Below are 20,969 nucleotides of genomic sequence, written 5' to 3' on the forward strand. Positions count from 1 at the left end.
AAGTAAAATGAAAAAAAAAAAAAAAAGATTTTGTCTGAATTTCTAAATGACAAGTAGAGGTAGATATTTTTGAGTAAGCTAAGGAGAACAAATATTTTGAAGTAAATGGAGTAATAAATAATGTGCATATTTTATCATTATATTTATTTTAATTGATGTATGGACGCGTAGAATTTGGGCAATAATCAGAAGAAAGAGTAGTTAATATTAAGAATAATTTATTTTTTTAAAAAATATTTTCTCTAAATATGCTAAAATAAACATAAGTAAGAGTGTAACTATTTTTAATACATGTAATTAAATAAATAAAAATGGACCCAAGAAGCTTTAAATACAATTTGCCGATACAAAATTTTCAACTCTTTCAAACTGATAGATTTTTGTCTTTTTTTGTAGTTATAAAATACCATTCTTAACCAATCATTTTGTCAATTAATTCGTCCATATGGTACCAAATTTTGCGTGACGATGACCATTGATAATTGGTCATTTCACTTTCATCTATGAAGACATATTTAAATACAACAGTAAATTAGTTGAGAATTAAATTAATAGAACATTTCTTCATTTTAAGGTAACTTTAGTCTTTATGAAAGTGACAATTATATAAATTGCCTAGGACTAGTCATATTTGATTGCAAACTGTTAATGTTTTAGCCTAAAATTCATTTATTAAGTTAATCAGTTAAGTTATTTAGAACGAGATCACAAGCAATGTAATTAGTCCAAGTTGACGTTGTGAATAAAACGATAAGACAATTAAAGCAAAATAATTGATTAAAGTAAAAGAGAAAAAGTTTCTTAGTAATTCTTCTGGCTCAGATGATTGACAACCTCTGGAGATTAGTGAAGGACTACGAAATTGGCATAAAGTAAGTTCAAAAGTAGATGAAAATTAAATGGATACAATCAAAGAAAATGAGAAATTTTACATGTTAGCTAAGAATGACGGCTTGTTCTGTTAGTATCTGTTGTTGTGTTATTTCTTATTGTCTCTTGTACCTCTGTCACATCTTTTTTTAGACTGTATTTTGTCTTGAACCAAGAGTCGATCGAAAACAACCTCTCTACCACACCATTGAAGTCATGGCATGAACGGTGTGCTTTTTACCCTCCCTCGATCTCAGTGGCGGAGCTAGAATTTTCACCAAGGGGAGTTCACAAGTGAACGTACAAACTAACCGAAGGGGGATCGATATCTACTATATATACATAAAAAATAATTTTAACCATGTGTATATAGTATAATTTTCCGTCGAAGGGGATTCGGATGAATCTTTTATCCCAAGTGTAGCTCTGCCCCTGCTCGATCCCATTATATGAGAATACACTGAGTGTATTGTTGTCGTTGTAGCTTAGAATATGACTGCTCCACTGATATGTAATGTAATGTATTTCCCATGTCTTTGGGCTGAAGAAAATCATTTGGCACTGAAGTTTGTGTGATTGGCTGTAAGAAATAGGGATCCAGAGTTGCTTGAAAGGGAAATATTGGTAGAGTAGTCCATAGGAAACGTAAATGCAAGTGTTGTTTTGTTGTCCCCCAAAGGCTCAAACAATGGATTTTTTTATGAGGAATAATTAATGTGCTCCATTGTCATCTGTTGTGGTATAGCTAGTTGGAAGTTGGAACCCTAAGTTATACTAATCCCCTAAGTCTCAAAATATATATGTCACTTTTTGCTTCACAAAAATAAATTTGAATGGGATTTTCAAGTGATAGGAAGTGAATACGAGCGAGAGATTCATCTTTAAGCAGGAACTAATTTGTGTATGATCGCGATGTCATGTGGAATGACAAGACATCCAATCATATAATGAGTGAAAATGATTTTATGACCTTATTCTTGATTCAAAATTTAAGAAAATTTATTTACCAGTGATTATAAATAATATTTGACTAAAGTAAGTTAATTTTATTTTCTTGATATGGGTAATTAGTGAATATATGCCTTCTTGTGGCAAAACAAATAATAAGGACCAGAGAAAGTATTCATCTTGGTTAATTACTTGAACTGTTAAAAAACACACACACCTTCCTGTGTTCTTCAAATTGCTTAACACTAGTGTTAATTTTGACTTATTTTGTATGAAATTTTCATATTGGACCTCCACTCTAACCAAAGAACTTAGAAAAACAAAGGTATATGATACATCCTTCAGAGCTACAAATAATATGGATATACATTAGTGACAATACTTCACAATATGTGTATTCCAAAGAGTTACTACAATTTATCAAATGGTGTTACACAACTTTTAACTTAATTCTCTTTTTTATGTACTTTTCATGACTGGACTTCCATATATCCAAAGCAAGTAGAAAGCCACACGAATCTTTAAAAGCTTCAGCTATTTTGATATAACAATTATATTATGGAAATTATAGTCACAACTACAAGTTGGTATGCCATCATTGATCTAAGTAGTAGTAAGAGTTAAGATTGGTGCATGATTATTTTTACGTTACTGAGCTCTCTTGTACACCATGTTCTTGGTGTATTGCACTAAGGGAAACTAATTAAATACTACTTGTAAACAATGTAGCATGACTAGGCGTGGAAATGTGAAGAACAATATTTGTGTGTACATAGATATATGATATAACGAAGGTGAATAAGGAAGTTGCATTTTCAATGACTAGTATCGGAACCAACCTTTCTACTTCACCTGAGGTAGTGGTATGGTCTGCGTACACTCTATCCTCCCCAGACCCCGCTACGTGGGAATATACAGCGTATTATGTTGTTGTTGTAGTGTAACATAAAAAAAAAAATAGTAATGTATCTAGGCGACATTTTCAATCCATCATACAACGAAAACTAGGCTGGAACTTATTAACAAAATACTCCATTAAATCCCAAGCCAGAAGAATACAAGTTGATGGAGAAAAAAGACGTGGAACATTTCAAGATCTTTAAGATTGACAATCAATAAGGAAAATATCTGAAGCATGAAAGAGGAAAAAAAAGGAGCAGAATTCCTCGGTAGATAGATTGAATTGCTAATTCTGCTACATAGCAAATGAAGTCATTAACATAGTGTTTCACTCCATATATTGAAAAGCACCACATAGAGAGTAAAATCTCAGATTGGACATTGACTACATGGTATCAAGAGCTTGATATGACATCAGGGAGAAGTTGATACTATGATACAGAAAAGTACTCTACAAGTTCCTCAACCAGAAAGAAGATGCAGCCACAGCAGAACAGACAAGGAGTCTGCTACTTCACTACGGCACTTCTATAGTTGAGCCCTCAGGAACTGGAAGTCAGGTGAGGTATCACTTATGATCTTACTTTAGCAAGACGAGCTCTTAGTTCTTCTAGATCTTCCTCGTCATCAACATCCTGAAAGAATTACATATGAACCTTATTTCATCATTAAAAAGATCAATTACACTTTTATGCAATGGATTGTAGATGTGACATACCTCTGCATCTCCAACTGCCTGGGCAGGTTGCTTTAGCTTCTCCTTTCGGACTGCTTCAGGAAGTTGTGCAGCAGTCTCACCAGCAAGTTCAGTCAAGACCTTGTCAACTTCTTCTTCAATCTCATCTTCTATGTCTTCTGAATCCAATGCACTGTCCACTGCATCATTCACAATTTCTTCAATGACACCAGCCTGCAGTAGAGTAGAGAGTTATTTTCATTTCAAGTAGAAAGACACGCAGATACCCTATCAGAAAAAGTGGAACAGGTATTCCTGTTGTTTCCCTCTTCAGCTTCTCTTGTGGTGCAGACTGGCTGGTTGATTCAAAAGTAAAGTCAAAGTGCAGAAGTTGTCCTCGGTCTCTCATAGGGAGGCAGGCTAATCGATTTGGAAGGAAAATAGAAGTGCGAAAAGCAAGAGCACTGAAAGAACAAAATATGACCATGACGCATCATAGAGCTTAACAAACTATTTAAAAATCAGACTCATACAGATCCAAAGGTGATTCACCAACCAAGACAACTTTTTTTTTTGTTAAGACACAACTCAAAAGCCTCTTCAGAGCATAACAAGTTAATGCCAAACAGATACCTTGGTCATCTCTTTATTGAATTCCTGCATTGTAACAGCCACTTCAGGAGCCTTCATAAGATTATTAACAAGCTTCATGACCTCAGCACTCTTGGACAAATGCCCCACCGTGCGAGCGATAGCTGCAAACATGAATTAGAAGATTATGAGATACTTGAAGGCATTCAACATACAAATGAATGCGGCTTAAGAGTTAGCAATCACTACTATAACCATTAATCCAGCTTAAGCAATCAAAATATGGCTGTCTAGCTGCACTTTTAAGTTATATTTTGCACTCCTAGTTTTCTCAAGGAAAGTATTGCAGAAACATGTAATGGATTTCGATCAGAATTACCTCGAAGATAGAACTTTAAAATGTGTATCCACACTCAGTTTTGCAAGATATATTAGCAAAATGTGAGCATCCAAAATCAGAACTAAGCAAGAGGAAACAATCTCGGGAAGTGTTGGGTAAAGCTAGGTGTAAGATATGTCGGAATTCTTCTTTCATACCGGGATATAAGGTGATAATGAAAATACAATTGACTTCTAGCATTAGAACTACAGATTCCAAATATCGGCTATGACCCTTTACTTGCCAAATATTTTACCGACACTAATAAAATCAGAAACCAGCCTTCAAAGGAAAGTTTCTTGTTAAGCATAAAGACAAGGCTTAACTTATTTATCTTAAACTACACAAAAATCTCAATACAAAAAAGTATTTTTATATATAAAGCACGTGACACGCTCCCAATAGTTATTAAAAACTTGCCAAAAGTCCATTCTAATAACTAGAAGGCAATTCTTTTCCTTTAGAACAACTAAAAAAGAATTGAGTTAGTTCTTATGTGGAATTAGAGCAGAGCATGAAGGTGGCCGCTAACTTTTTTAGATATTAGGTTAATAAGTAATCAAATACTAGTGGTTTGAAAGTTAGAGGTATATTGTCTCTTTTGTCTGGGGCTACAGATTAAAAGATTGCCTCTGTCTCCTGTTTAGATGCATTAGAATTGATGAGTACTTTTACTCATTTAGTAATATGCACAAAGAATTAGATATTAGTAATGCAGCTAGACAATACTTGATGTTACAACGCTATTCGATCTCATCCACCTTATGGGAAGAAAGTAATGCATGATTTCAGGTTTTTCTAACATTTTCTGGATTATCAAGACTTCCTGACCCTTTTAAGATATCAACAACTAGGACTAAACACAGATTGGGTAGGAAAGGGTGGTTGTGACACGGGGACTCATGGGAGTATTTCCCCTCTCCTTTTACTTGCATCAAGCTCTGTCATCATTGCCATAACACAATTATCATGGTAGCAAAAGGGTAGCTGAAGACCAAACAGGGTAAAAAATGAACACATGTTCATCAAATGAATTAGAAATAGTTCATTTTCAGAAGATACATACAGTGCTCCCACCAATATGCTCATCAAAGATCTTAGAAGAGGGATTGCACACTAGTCAATAAATAACGGAAAAAAAATACAAGATGGAGTAAGAGTATGATCATACCTACACTTTCTCCAAGGTGCATGGATATTGAATTCAGTTGTGCCTTGTTCTCGTACAATCGGTTCACAGTTCTTTTAGATCTCACAAGCTCCATAGCCAGCGACTATGTCAGAACATAACACGGAAACGTGAATAAGCAATAAAACATAAAATCATGAAATCAGAAGGGATAATAACTGTTGATGGTTATCCTGGAATGCTGAAAAGCCCAAATATATTCAACATAGACAAAACAACTCCTTAATCCCAGAAATAAGAAAATAGAGTTTTCCAAATAGTGTGTTTGGTTCTTGGATAAAGACCATGAAGAGAAAACCAAGCATCAATAAATAAAGATGATGCATTGTCCAAACATCTGGAACTCTTTGAAAAGACCCAGATAGAAATGCACTTCTAGTCCTCGTGTGTGATGCAATGCTACAAAATGCTCTATTTATAATGTAAATCCATACATTATCAACGTTTACAAATTTTAGAAATTCAAAGACGTTTAACGATTAACTTAAAATTTTCTACCTTCAAAAAAAATCAAACTTTCAGCTACTATTTTGATTCTTTCTTCAGATGTCACTAACTTAATATAAATTCAAAATAACATCTTAAGTTTTTTTATGCCAATCAAACTCTATCACATATCATGGGATGAAGGAAGGGGAATTTGGCCCATGCTTCACTTTCTAATTTCACCAACTCTACTCAACAACAACAACAATATACCCAGTGTATTCCCACATAGTGGGGTCTGGGGAAGGTAAAGTGTACGCAGACCATACCACTACCTCAGGTGAAGTAGAGAGGCTGTTTCCAATAGACCCCCGGCTCAAGACAGATAACAGTGCAACAAACCCAAAAACATAAAAGCATATAAACTAATACCGTATGCAAGATAAACTAACACTGCTAGCTAATACAGGAAACAATACAACCCAAAGATAATACTATAAACTATCTATCCGAAATCATAGACATCACTCAACACCACGAACAGGAAACACCAGATGCAAACAAAGTACTCCTACCCCTTAACTCTCTACCCTAATCCGCGCCCTCCACACCTTCCTATCAAAGGTCATGTCCTCCGTAAGTTGTAACTGCTCCATATCATGCCTAATCACCTTCCTCCAATATTTCCTCGGCCTACCTCTACCCCGCATCAAACCATTCATAGCCAACCTTTCACACCTCCATACTAAGAGCATCCAAGCCCCTCCTCATCACGTGCCCAAACCAACGAAACCTCACTTACCGCATTTTATCCTCCATCGAAGTCACTCCCACCTTCCCCCGAATAATCTCATTCCTAACCCTATCTCTCCTAGTAAGGCCACACATCTATCGCAACATCCTTATCTCCGCCACCTTCAACTTTGGGATGTGGAGGTTCTTAACTGGCCAACACTTCGTTCCATACAACATAGCCGGTTGGACTGCCACTCTGTAGATCTTACCTTTAAGCTTTGGAGGCACCTTCTTATCACACAAGACTCCCGAAGCGAGCCTCCATTTCAACCACCCTGCACCAATACGGTGCGTGACATCCTCGTCAATCTCACCGTTCCCCTGAATTATAAATTCCAGATACTTGAAACTCTCCCTCTTCTGAATGGATCGAGAATCCAGCTCCACTACTATGTCAGCCTCCTGCGACAAATCACTAAACTTACATTCCAAGTACTCCGTTTTGGTCCTGCTCAACCGAAATCCTTTAGACTAAGGGTCTGTCTCCAAATCTCCAACTTATCATTACCTCCTCTCCGAATCTCGTCAATCGGTACCACATCATCAGCAAATAACATACACCAAAGCACCTCTCCTTGAATACGTCACGTCAAAACATCCATCACCAAGGCAAATAAAAAGGGCTGAGTCGATCCTTGGTGCAACCTTGTCAAAACGGGAAACTGCTTTGAATCTCTACCTACCGTCCTCACACGAGTCTTCACGCCATCGTATATGTCCTGAATCGACCTAGTGTATGCCACGGGCACCCCTCTAGCCTCCAAGCACCTCCATAAAATCTCCCTAGGGACTTTGTCAATGAACACCCTGTGCAAGTCCTTCTTCCTCTCCCTAAACTACTCCACTAATCTCCTCACGAGGTGAATAACCTCAGTAGTCGAACGACCTGACATGAACCGAACTGATTCTCGAAAATAGTCACGACCCTCCTCATCCTCAACTCTACCACCCTTTTTTCAAACCTTCATAGTATGACTTAACAACTTGATACCCTTATAATTGTTGCAACTTTGAATGTCCCTCTTGTTCTTATATAGTGAATCATCGTACTCTACCTCCAAGCTTCAGGCATCTTCGCCGCCCTAAAAATAATGTTAAAAAACTTGTAAGCCACTCCAAACCTACCCGACCTGTGCCTTTCCCAAAATCCACCGGAATCTCATCTGCCCAATCGACCTACCCCCATTTATCCGGCAAATAGCCCCCGTGACCTCCTTGACCTTGATACGCCTACAATAACCATATTGCGACACCTCTCAGAGTTCACCAATTCCCCCAGCACAAAACCTTTGTGCCCCTCTGATATGGAGTGTATTTATGTACTCTAAGTGTTGCTATTCTAGCTTATTAAGTCTTGTTTTGAGGATAATTTGTGTGCTTTATGTGTTGATATGATATAAACAAGCATATAAGTGTTCAAGGACATGATTACAATGGTTAAAAGTGTTTTCAAACAAGTTTGTACTTAATTGGGTCATTTTGAGTTCAATCGAGGAAACTAGTTTTACTAGCTTGAGCTAGTTGTGTGTCTAGTTGGTTTCGTTTGATTCTAATGTGTTAAAGGAGTTCCAAATGGTTTAAATGTGTAATTATATATGGAACAACTTGTTTGTAATGTGCAAAGTTCAATTGGATTAAGTCTAGAGTCAGAACAATAAGTGAAGATCATTGTGAACTAGCCTTGTCTTAGCTTGTGTTTTTGATACGTCATTGAGGATATTGTGTTGTTATGATCGCTAATATGTGGTGTGTGATTATGTAGGAAATCTTGTGAGCTGAATATGGTGATGTATTTTTTTTTTTTGACATAATGAATATGGTGATGTATTGATGATATAAAGGCTGAAAATTCATTGGAAATACACTACAAAAGGCATGGAAAAAAGATAGGACATTCAACACTTAACCAAAATTTTGGATGCAACTTCCAATGTCGACACTATATGGACGTGTCGCGTCCCTTCTCCCTGTGCAACAACCATCGCGACGCACCACCAATTCTATGAAATACACGACGCGACATGCCATTCCTCCCAACGAGATTACCAACGCGCCGCACCACAAACTTCAAGCACGGCCAAAAAGTGGTCCTTGTCCTACACGGCTTAGGCCTCTTATCTTGTACTATAAATAGATCATTATACACGTTATTAATCATCTGGGAACGTTTTGGAGCATTGAGGAGCTGCCGCAACTTCATAATTAGGTTTTCTATTCCTTTATTTAGCTTTCTTTTAGATTATAGCATGTATTCAACCTTTTGGATCATGATTATGACTATGAATGGCTAGAAACCTCCTTTCCGGGGTTAAAGCCAAGAACATGAGTATTATTGTTTTGAATTAAGTTTGTTTGATTTGCTTATCATTATTGGTTTTGTGTTCATCTTTGATTTAACTATTTGATGGATTGATCACCCGAAAAATATATCAATTGTCTACCTTTTGATCTCGGGAGAGGGAATAGGGAGATAGAACATGGACATGAACAAAGTATGGTTTGTATTCTTTTATAAAATAAGGAATTTGAATTAGCATCTAGGATAGGGATGTACCTAGAAACCTCACTTGATTCACATGTAGGATGATAGCTTAAAGAACTTAAATGGATTATTACATTCCCGCTCAACGATGTAGTTGTAATGTCCAAATTAGGTAAATGGTTAGAGGTCAAGAGACCATGATCATGCAATTAACCCTACGAATCAACAACCAAGATAAGAAAGTTAACGAATGAAGTTCAATAATATAGTATGATTGTTCAAAGTGCTCTAACCCTGGGCTTTACTCCATTGATTGTTTCAAGACTCTTATTTACGCATTATTTACTTTAATTCCAAGTTACAATTTTCAAACTCTCTTTGGTTACTCTTGCACCAAGTGAATCTAAACTGTGAACTGAAATTGAAGCGTTGTTGAACCAAGTCCCTGTGGGATCGATACTTGGCTTTAATTAGGCCACTTTACTACTTGATAGACCATGTACACTTGCATGTACACTTGGGCGTTGTCACCCTCGTCGTTCAAAACTTTATGAAAATAGGACTGCCACATTTTCCTAATAATGGCATCCTCAACCGACACTGTACCATCCTCAACCTTGATGCACTTCAATTGGTCAAGGTCACGAGCCCTTCGCTCCTTGTCCTTGGCAAGCCTATACAACTTTTTATGCCCGCCTTTCTCCTCTAAAGCCGCATACAAGCTCTCAAAAGCTACTAACTTAGTCGCCGTAACCGTTAACTTAGCCTTTCTTCAAGCTACCTTATACTCTTCCCTATTTGTCTACCTCTCCTCATCATCCTTGCTCTCAACCAACATAGCATAAGACATCTTCTTAGTCTCTTCTTCCTTTTAACTTCTTCGTTCCACCACCACTCCCCCGGTACTTGCTAGATCGGCCTCTCGAGACACCCAACACCTCTCTAACGGTCTCCCTAATGCAATTAGTAGTCGTCTCCCACATACTATCCACATCCCCTCTACTCTCCCAAGCCCCCCACCCCCGGTCATCAACTTCTCCCCCATTTCCAAAGTATTAGCCAAAGTCAAGCTACTCCACTTAATCTGGCCCGACCCTCCACCCTCTTCTTCTTTCTGCCCTTACTGATTACCAAGTCCAACAACAACAACATATGCTGAATCGAAAGATTCTCGCTAGGTATGACCTTGCAATCTTTACAAATCGCTCTATCACCAACACTATTCCTAGGTCTGAAACAACAAAAGTCTACAAGATCTAGCTGAACAATTTTGTTCTTTAACTTTTGTCTAAGATTTACATAATATGTGTCACATTGAAGCAGTAGCAAACATTACAAAACAACAACAACAAAGAAAAAATACTACTCCATATTAAGTTTCAATCTCAAGGAAGCTGGGGTTAGCTATACGAATTCTCACCAACCATGCCGCTCTAGCTAAGCTCATCTAAATAGCAAACATCAAAATCCTAATAAGTTTCTATTCATAAGTTCTTCAACAAATGCTAGAGAATAACATTCATAAGAAACTTTCAAGGAAAAATAAAACATTGAGTGAACACCTCAAATACAATTATTTATAAAGCCTTGCAGCTTCCAACATAGTCCAAATGTATGTCAAAGTGAGAAGTCAAATTATAGTAACAGTTCTAATTTACCTTGGCAGAACCCATATCATTTCTCTTAGCAGCTTCTTTAATTGATTTCTGTACAATCTTCTCCTCTCTTTGTATATCTAATAAAACCCCCAAATTACATTAAACCAAACAAAATAATTCAATACCCACCAAACAATTCAAATCACACACACAAAAAAAAAAAAAAAAAAAACTCTTTAACATGAAAATTAAACATAAAGGGCAAAAAGGGAACAAAAATTCTTTTACCTCGAATTTGGCGTTCGATATTTCGACATTCTTGTCGGAGACGACGTTGCCAATCTCTCAAAAGCTGTTGAGGGTTCGGTTTCGGCTTCAATATATTCTTCACTTTCTCCATTTCGCCCTTTTAATCTAATCACTCAATTGAAGATCGAAGATCAATAAATCGGATAAATCCAAGTGCGATTTCTCTCTACTAAAACAGAATTTTTAGGATAGCACGGTACACTAAATCTCGATTTATTTACTCAACACGCTAATTTTGCAAAAAAGAGAGAATTTGTTTCACTGAATTGACTTAGATTAGGAGTAGGGAAAAAAGGAAAAGTAGAATCAGAAAGGCGCGTAGAAGATAAGCAGCAGTTGTTAATTGTTATACGAGTAGATGATGTCTGACATGGCTGATTTCGAAGTTTCCATTTGTTGTTTCGTCAATCATTTTTTATTTTATGTTTTTTATTATACACAAAAAGACAATAATATTTTTGAGCTAATTCATTTTATCCTTTTATTATTCGTAATTCATTCGAACTACTCCATTAAATGTGTGGTACGAAAAGAAATATATTGTAGAAAATAATTAAGTTAAGTTTTAAGTGTGACACCTAAGTTGACTGTACAGGTGATATCTCTTAAGAGATATAATGGTTTAAATTGTTTTGGTCAATACTTTTTCGATCGAGCTTTATTACATTGAATTCAGTTACATTTTTTATATGACTAGCAAAACTATTGCACAGAAACGAATTTTCTCAATGCATATTCAAAAAGGAGCAGCTTGCAGGTTATTTTTCGAGCAATGTCATGTTTTTGTCATTTCCTTGCAAATGCAATGCAATTGAACTTGATGTTCATGATAGGAGAGTTATTACGTAATATTCCTTTTAAGTATTTGAAACAGAAGATAAAGCTCCTTAATAAAGCATCTGTATCAAAGTTTTTCTCATTATTCGTCTTACACGCAACTATTAGTCTCGAAACATATGTAACATGTAGTTAATTGAATTTAATGTTTTCATTCCGGAACAGAAATTTATACGTAAAAGTTATAAAAAATTTCGCAAACTATATATTTAAATTCTATATGTCTCTGAGTAGATGCTGCTCTATCAAGCAATTATCTTTCTTGCAAAATCCCACCTTATGCTATTTAGGTGCAAGGTTTCATCTTCACAAAATGTACTTCTCTTTTCTATTTCCATACCTCCCTAATTTTTGGGCCTACTATTCCACTTAGTAGTCAAGATGAAAATATTTGAAGTTGGGCTTTGGCATCTGTATGTATGGGCCTATAGTTACGCATTACAACTACTTAGCCTATATACTTTGCAATATCTTTTATATATATATATATATATATATATATGCACGGGCCCAACATTAAAATATTTATTTGTCTTTTCAATCTTGATATATTTATATAAAAGAATTTAATAAAAGGATTGCATATGTTTTTTAAGATTCATCCGGAATCTAGCATGAGTTCAACATATGTTATTTTAATATATATTTAGATAATTTAAGTTGTTAACTATTGTAATTTATAATATTTTTAATGTAATTTTCAAATTAATATACGTTACTTTTCTTGTCCAAATTTTGTGACATTGATAATCAATTATATTTTAAAAATAATTTAAGTTTTTAATTATTGTGATTTATAATACTTTTCTTCTATTCCAATTTCAGTAACACTAATATAATTTCAAGAGTCGACCAAATGTTTTATATCTTTGAAATTTTTTAAGTTATTAATTATTGTGATTTCTAGTATCTTTCATGTAATTTTTTTTTGAAATATATAACATATTAAATTGTTTTTAGATATTTTAAGTTGTTAACTATTGTAATTTATAATACTTTTTATGTAATTTTTGAATAATATATGCTACTCTTTTTGTCTGGAGTTTTGTGTCGACGATAGCCAATTATATTTTAAAAATAATTTAAATTTGTTATCATTGTGATTTATAATATTTTTTCTATTTCAACTTATATGGCACAATGCTTAAATAACTATAATAATTAATTAGGGGTGATATAGTAAAATCACAACTGAATCAGCGAAGCATAAATGTCTTAAATGACTTACAACAACTAATTAGAAGTGACATAGCGAAATTACTATAAAAAATACTTGTGAAAAAATTAAGTGGACCTTATATAAGACGTCAAGTTAATTTAAATTATCAAGAGTTAATTTATCATTTTTATATCTATTTTATTTCTATTAAATATTATTAATTTTTTAATATATAAATGACTTATAATAATTAATTAGGGGTGATATTTAGTAAAACTATGGTTGAAGTAGCTGAAGCAGACATGTCATAAATGTCTATTTTACTTTTTTTTATTAAATATTATTTTTTTAATATATAAATGACTTATAATAATTGATTAGAAGTGATATAATAAAATCACGATTGAAGCAACTTAATCAAACAAGTCATAAATATTTATTTTATATTTTTTAATTAAATGTTAATTATTTTTAATACATAAATAACTTATAATAATTAATTGTAGGTGATATAGTAAAATCATGGATTCAATATTATTAATTTTTTAATACATAAGTGACTTATAATAATTAATTACGGGTGATACATTAAAATCACGATTGAAGCAGCTGAAGCAAAAATCAGTCAATTTTTTTTTGTTAATTATTGTTATTTACAATACTTTTTATTTCATTTTCAAATAATATATGTTTTTTCATATCTTCTTCTATTCCGTCCTAATTTATGTGGTACTAATATAATTTTGATAGTCAATCAAATATTTTATGTTGACATGTCATTTTGTTATTCTTATTTTTCTAATACATAATGACTTATAATAAGGAGTGATATAGTAAAATCATCGTTCGAAAGACGAAAATTTAATTAAAAACATTAAGAGTTAATTTCGCATTTTATGTCTGTTTTATTTTTCATTAAATATTATTTATTTTCTTAATACCTAGATGACTCATAATAATTAATTAAGAGCGATTGATTATGTTATTACTATAAAAATTAATATAATTTTATCATATCCAATAGTAATCATCGATAATTCATTGAAATAGTATATTAATTAAATGCGGGATGCTATATTTGCGTATGCAAACTATGATATTATTAAACATTATTGGATAGTGCATTATATTTATCTTTCACAATAATAAAATTTTACTATATATTTTTCTGTATTTCTTTTTAACTAGATACATATTGACCCAACACAAATTCTAAGAAAATATTCATTAGAAATTTATTTTATTAAATTAAATTTATTAATTTTGTACTTTAAAAATTTAAGGTTAAGTTTAAATATTAGTATTTCTGTATAAGAAAAAATTAATTTTAAAATTTAAATTTGCTAAAATAAATAAATTAATAAAAAGATTAATTTTCTATATAAAAGTCAATTAAAAGAATAAAATTGATTTAGTTTAAATATTTAGTTGCATTTAATTAAGATAATTTTTTATTTTGTCATTATTTATGCTGCACCGATAAAATTTTGAGAGTTGAATAGAACTTTTATCTATTTTTAGAAAAGTATTTTAACTTTATCAAATAATATATTTACTCTTTATGGCTCAATTTATGTGGCTTCGATACAATTTTGAGAATCAACTAAAAATTTTATATATCTTTTAAATATTTTAAATTGTTAATTATTATGATTTGCAGTACTTTTTCTTTTATCTCAATTTATGTGGCATTGCTAAAATAATGAGAGTCAATAAAATTTATGTATGCCTTTTAAATAACATGTATTTATAGTTAATTAATATAAATTAATAGAGTATATTAAATATTTAAACTATTATGATGAAAAAATAGAATTATTATATATTGGAGCATGATATGTAATTAAATGGGAGTGGAAGGTTTTTTTGATAATTGCATGAGAGGTGGTCGAAAGGGCAGCCCAATGCACTAAAGCTATCGCTATGCGCGGTGTTCGAAGAGGAACCCCGACTACAAGGATGTATGGTACGCAATCTTACCTTACATTTCTTTCGGAGCTTGTTTCCAAGGCATACTATCTTATATGTTTGCTGTAAGTTGCTTTGCATACTATCTTACATTCCAAGGTCAGCAGCAAAGACCAAGTTGCTTCATTTTAAACTACCAATGTAAGGGATGAGAATATTTCTCCACGAAGAGAAGAGAGATTACATGTAAACAAATATATAGAATGCTTTTAAGAGCTCATCATCACCCGTGCGTCTATGAGAAATAATCTCACTAGCCTCATTGAATATGACGTTGTTGTAGCTTTAAAGAGTTTCAATTCAGAAGTAGCTTTGCCTTTTTTTATTTTCTATTTACAAGCTTTACTTTAACGAAAAAAAACAAATGCTACTTTTTTAAGCAAAACAAAAGGATCAAAAAATCCGACCTGCCGGATTCGAACCAGCGACCTAAAGATTATCTGCCAGGCTCTTGGCCAACTACAGTCTTCCGCTCTACCAACTGAGCTAAGGTCGGTTGCTGAATACGTAGCCACACATATACCATAATTATATCTGTATCTATGAGAAAGCAAGTACGTTAATTCTACTAGGAAAGACATTAAATTTCCAACATACACTGGACCCACCCGTAAAAGGAGTTGACTTTTTTCTCTACGGATCCACCACATATATCAAACCAATACATGCATGATATGTGTTTGAATTTAGAGTTTATGTTACTTAACCATAATTAATTAGCAAGTATTTTACTTAATTTAATCACTTAATCATGATAAAGAACATTAGTTTGGTATATACACCGAATGCATGTAAGTTTTAACCGTTCCACAATTTGGAAGAAAATTACATATTCACACCGTCCACAAGGTAAATGAAGTTGGTTGACCGTTTGTTTTAGATTTTGTAAAAACAGCTTGAACAAATACTACTATTGTTTTCAAGAATCTATAAATTAATATTGTAAACTTATTTTTTGCAAACTCTAAACAAACGCACTGATTTTCCTTGAAACATAAGCATAATTAATTGCTATCACATTATATATACAGTACGTAGTGTAGCTCTTTTGATATAAACAAAGCATTTGTGTTGTGTAGTTTCCCCTTCTTTTAACACTGATCTTGTAAAATAAAAAAAAGGAGCAGCCTAACTGATAATACTTTCTTGAGGGATTGCAGAGATGGAGTGCTATGGATCAGGTGGTGAGGGGCGGAGGTGGACAATCATGGGGCGTAAAGGACCGCTGCGTCTGGTGTAGCACCGGAGCGACGACAACAACATCCGTGGAAGATGGCACTGACAGTAGTGCCAGTGGAAGTATTGGGCGTTGCTCATGTCTCAAGGTCACTGAATCCAACCTCTCACGCAAAAAACGTAACATAATGCAAACAGGAAATACGATCCAAGTTAGTATACCGAGAACGAAAAGATTCATTGAAATGCCCAAGCAACCGCAGAGGTATGTATATCGAGCTTTCTTACGTCTACCACTAGTACTGAATCTAAATATTCCCTCATATCTCAAAGTCACTGAATCCAGCTTCTCACGCAAAAAGCATAAGAAAATGCAAGCAGCAAATACGAGCCAAGTATGTCTATCCAGATTGAAGACATTCACTGCACAGCCCAAGCAAGCATTAACAACTAAGAAATTGAAGATCCCAAGATCAGTCGAAGGTTGAATCATTGCCAGATTTCCAAGCCAAGTCACCGCCAAGCACAAGAAGGCTACTAACTGATAAACAGAAGCAAATTTAAAATAGTACTGAAAAACTGTAGTCCCCACCATTCCCAGTGCAAATTTCATAATTTTCCAAATCTCGAAAATCCACATGAAAGGAGGCCATGTACCCCACTTGTTAAATCGTTCCTTAATCCTTAAATAAGCAGTCACTAGGCTTAGACCCTTGACTGAATACAATAAACCTACATGGACAAAGAAGAAAACCCCCAGGAAAGTATCGAAATAAAATAATGTATAAAGAACTGATAAAGTAATCATACACCAAATATAGGTATGTTTGTAATATATTACAAACAAAGATGTAAACTCTGTTCCATCAATTCTGTTGAATCTACCATTAATTGTAATGATCTTGTTAAAAAGCAAAATTATTCTGAGGATGAGAATATACAGTATCCGAGGGCAGCGATGCTCCAACCTCGTAAAAGACTGAGACAACCCATACATCATAACATCTGCCGGAACGTGTGGCATATAAGGTGGCCCGTGTTCTAACGATGGACGCAGAAGGAAAGCATATGCCGATGAAATGATTATAGACAGAGACATCCAATACGCGAATACATATATGACCACATTCGATAACGGATGATCTGAATCTGAGTTCGATGTGATTAAAACAATTAATCCAACTGCACAACAGATGGAGCTGATATAGTAAGAGACTAAGAAAATAACAATTGAAGGGAATTCCATATGGCTAGATAATCACACAAACTTAATTGGCCTATAGATATTTTGAAAATCGAAAAGGATGCTGAAGCTTTCCAAGTATTGATGGGGGGAAAGTTATGAGAAACTCAAGGGAAAATTCTTTTTCATTTGGATAATTTAATGGCAATACTTATTTCTTCGCCTCTTTGATAATACTAAGTCAGACTTTTCGTAGAAAATAGGTGAATATATCAGACTATACTGATTAATAAGTATGATACATTTAAGACTAGACTAAATCAAGCAATGTGACTTACTAGCTACTAAAAATCAGAGTGAAATAATAAAGAAATAGACTTTGGACCTAGCTCAACCTCAAAAGCTAGAATTGTCCAAGGCCGTATAAGGAGACAAAACCCTTTAACCCACCGGTGTGAGACTCCAACATGAAATTACTAGCTACTAAAAATGAGAAATTTTAGTTCGGAAAAATTTAATAACTTTGGCTGGTTTGTATATTTGTTGAAAATTTTATTGAATATGTATGTATAAATAAACTTCAAAACGATGTGTGTATAAAAAAATTTGCATATCTTATATTTATTAATTTGGTGTAGACACACAATATTGATAATTGTTTATCGATGATTGATGCATGATTAATCAAACCTCTTGAGCTGGTTACGTATACTAGTCTTCTGTGAAAATTAGGCACCAAGACAATGGCTATGAAAATAGTCTTTCCGCCATGTCTTTATCACTTATGGAAGAAAAGGACATAGAAATAGTTAAAAGTAGAAGTACATAATTTTTTCAAAACTAGGTCGAGACTTTTTGGCAAGGTTAGATGGTCACTGGTACGTACCTTCCCAAATCCAATCCTAAGATTGTAGATTTCGGTCACCATGGGAGCCCCCCAAAAAAAAACATAGAGTGACAATTTGTTGGATTTTTTTAAAATAATATTATATTGATCTTATTTATTTTTTACAATGATAAATGAAAGTAGCAAACCTAATTTGATCTTATTTTTAATTTACACCATATCCATTTGCTGTTAAACCTAGGTAATTAATATTCCACTGGTTATGTAGGAAACGAATGCCAATTTAATTAAACTAAACTAAAAAAATGGATCAGAAAAAATATATTTTTATAATGTTAGAAGGATGGTGGAATGTTAAGTACTCCTTTATCTTTAATATATCAGTGGTCTTAAATTCCAATTTCCTTAAATAGAAGTCGTCTTTGTTAAGGAGAGTTTTAACCCAAATATGGGACTTTCAGCGTGAATTAAGATTTTAGTTGGACACCAATAAAAGTATCAAACACCAAGTGCAAAACTAAAAAAAAGAAGTATAAACAACAAAAATCCCACCTTTGGTGAAAATAATTACGTTGTATCCCATGTCCATTTGGACCATTTTCTCTCTCCTTGATTTGAAAAGTACATATACATGTCGTCCTAACCTTATACATAACTCGAATGTATAAGAAAAATCGTTTCGGCTATATTTAAGGAAATAAAATCAGCTGTCATTATTCTCTACCTTAATTAACGGCAATCAATTATTTTCTGATTTGGTGGAGCCTTAAACATAGTAACCGTAATCCAATTTGATATTTTATTCTGAAAATTCACAACAATTAACTTTATTGAAAATTCGATTTCTCAACCAACAATTCTTAGCGAATATCAAAATCTTGTTGTTTTTGGTTTATTCAAGCTCTTGCTTTTTTCCAACCAACAATATCAATATGAACATCGCTATGAACAATACAAAAATGATGGTATTGTTCAAGCTCTTGTTTTCAGATTGTTGGCAATCTAAAATTGTATATGAACAATACAAGAGTGATGGTATTGTTGTTTCAGAAAGTATTACATATTTGAGGTTCTTAATTTTTTTATTTTTTTTTTAAATATTTCAATAAGATTATTCAATTTTATATTTGTTTATGATTGTTAGTTCGTTTTCTAAAAATGCTCTAATTGTTCTAGATGAATATTTACTACTAGTAGCAATATTCTGTTGGTGTGTATCTGTTTCAATTGTATTAGAGATTGTATGATTGTTTGGAATGATAAAACATTGCATGACAGTGATGTATAAGATCAACATTATGTCGATGTATAACCAATCAGCTAATGTATAATGTTATCATATACAATGGTTAATAAATGTTAAATTATGCAAAAGTATGGAATCTGATAATGTAATGCTTAAGTAAGAAGTTGCATTAATGTTACGAACTAATGTGTAAGGGTTCATTATACATGTGAAATTTAATTGTAAAATGTCGATGTATAATCAATAAGCTAATGTATAATGTTATCATATACAATGATTAATAAATTTTAAATTAGCTTAAAGTACGAAATCTGATAATAAAATGGTCAACTAAGAAATTGCATTAATGTTACAAACTAATGTGTAAGGGTTCACTATACATTTGAAATTTAATTGTATAATGTTTAATGAGTAAGCTCACTTAATCGTACAATTTAATGTATAATGACTTATTATACATTGGATATAAATATGGACTTTTTACTCTATCATGATAACAATTTATGCTACAATAATGTACATGTAGTGAAGCGTTTGTATGGATCAAACAATTCAATGTTATACTATCTTCATACAATATAGTTTCATGTATAAGGTTATCAAATTTTAGAACATTATTAAAAAGATGTTTGTTGTAGTTGTATTAATTATAATTATACATACAGTCAAATTATATGTGTTTTGTGCTAATGTATAAGGTCAATATTCCAGGAACAAAATCTAACACCGAAAATTGTTTGTTCTTTACCATCTAATTGACTAACTCCTAAACTAAAGCTCGGATCCGATTCCATTAAAATACTTCGTTTTTGTGGTGAAGAACATGCAAAACAAAATTTCAAAACTATGAAGATCTGATCTCGAAAATATAAAAAATTACAAAACAAATCAACTATCATACTGGTATGACATTACAAAATAAAAAAAATTGAGAACTACTCACATGCAACAATGAAAAATCAAATTTTTTTTTGACTTAGTAGAGTTGAAAAAAAACTATAAAAATTAGTTGAAGAAGAAGAAGTTACTCACTTTGTTCAGTTAATGCTTTAAATTTGAAAATTTTAAAATCCCTAAAATCATGTTGCTTGAATTTAGGTAAAGAATCAGGAGCACATTTAGAAGAAAGTAGTGTGTTTGATATGTATGGGAACTCAAGAGAGAAAAAACTTACAAGGATAGGATATTGTGTAATTAATTTGAAATATATGTAGTTACTTTTGAAAAATGAGATTTCATGTAATAACTCAAAGTTAACTTCTATATTTATGTAATTTTTCCAAAAAAGGGAGAAAATCTTTGTCAATAGGGCTTCAAAATGAGAAGAAAGTTGAAGGCCCATTTCAACATTAATTCGGACTTGCAACAAATAAAGATCCTCACTGTTGCA

General features: G+C 33.1%; 2 protein-coding genes and 1 non-coding gene across 3 annotated transcripts; 1 reads left to right on the plus strand and 2 right to left on the minus strand.

Annotated features, from left to right (window-relative positions):
* Positions 1-2,961: 2,961 nt before the first annotated feature.
* On the minus strand, positions 2,962-11,646 carry LOC107875612 (vacuolar protein sorting-associated protein 24 homolog 1). Its single transcript, XM_016722390.2, has 6 exons — positions 11,143-11,646; positions 10,915-10,991; positions 5,536-5,638; positions 4,028-4,149; positions 3,437-3,628; positions 2,962-3,353 (listed from the first exon to the last, which is right to left on the minus strand). Exons 1-6 carry the CDS (start codon positions 11,252-11,254, stop codon positions 3,291-3,293), a joined length of 669 nt encoding a protein of 222 aa, XP_016577876.1. The 5' UTR covers positions 11,255-11,646; the 3' UTR covers positions 2,962-3,290.
* Positions 11,647-15,528: 3,882 nt separating this feature from the next.
* TRNAY-GUA lies at positions 15,529-15,623 on the minus strand. Its single transcript has 2 exons — positions 15,587-15,623; positions 15,529-15,564 (listed from the first exon to the last, which is right to left on the minus strand). It is a non-coding gene; the product is annotated as a tRNA-Tyr (tRNA).
* A 469-nt stretch (positions 15,624-16,092) lies between these two features.
* On the plus strand, positions 16,093-17,056 carry LOC107874646. The gene is made up of 2 exons (XM_016721407.2): positions 16,093-16,568; positions 16,650-17,056. Exons 1-2 carry the CDS (start codon positions 16,300-16,302, stop codon positions 16,789-16,791), a joined length of 411 nt encoding a protein of 136 aa, XP_016576893.1. The 5' UTR covers positions 16,093-16,299; the 3' UTR covers positions 16,792-17,056.
* The last annotated feature ends 3,913 nt before the right edge of the window (positions 17,057-20,969 follow it).

Source organism: Capsicum annuum, chromosome 6 (assembly GCF_002878395.1).
Source record: "Capsicum annuum cultivar UCD-10X-F1 chromosome 6, UCD10Xv1.1, whole genome shotgun sequence".
Lineage (NCBI taxonomy): Eukaryota > Viridiplantae > Streptophyta > Magnoliopsida > Solanales > Solanaceae > Capsicum > Capsicum annuum.

Bases quoted from the DNA above. Each gene is read 5' to 3' on its own strand.
- LOC107874646 (XM_016721407.2), top strand. From the start codon at position 16,300: ATGGATCAGGTGGTGAGGGGCGGAGGTGGACAATCATGGGGCGTAAAG. The intron at 16,569-16,649 runs GTATGTATATCG...CACTGAATCCAG, and splicing joins ATGCCCAAGCAACCGCAGAG to CTTCTCACGCAAAAAGCATA.
- LOC107875612 (XM_016722390.2), bottom strand. From the start codon at position 11,254: ATGGAGAAAGTGAAGAATATATTGAAGCCGAAACCGAACCCTCAACAG. The intron at 4,150-5,535 runs GTATGATCATAC...TCATGTTTGCAG, and splicing joins GCACCTTGGAGAAAGTGTAG to CTATCGCTCGCACGGTGGGG. The intron at 3,629-4,027 runs GTATCTGTTTGG...ACTCTACTGCAG, and splicing joins TCAATAAAGAGATGACCAAG to GCTGGTGTCATTGAAGAAAT.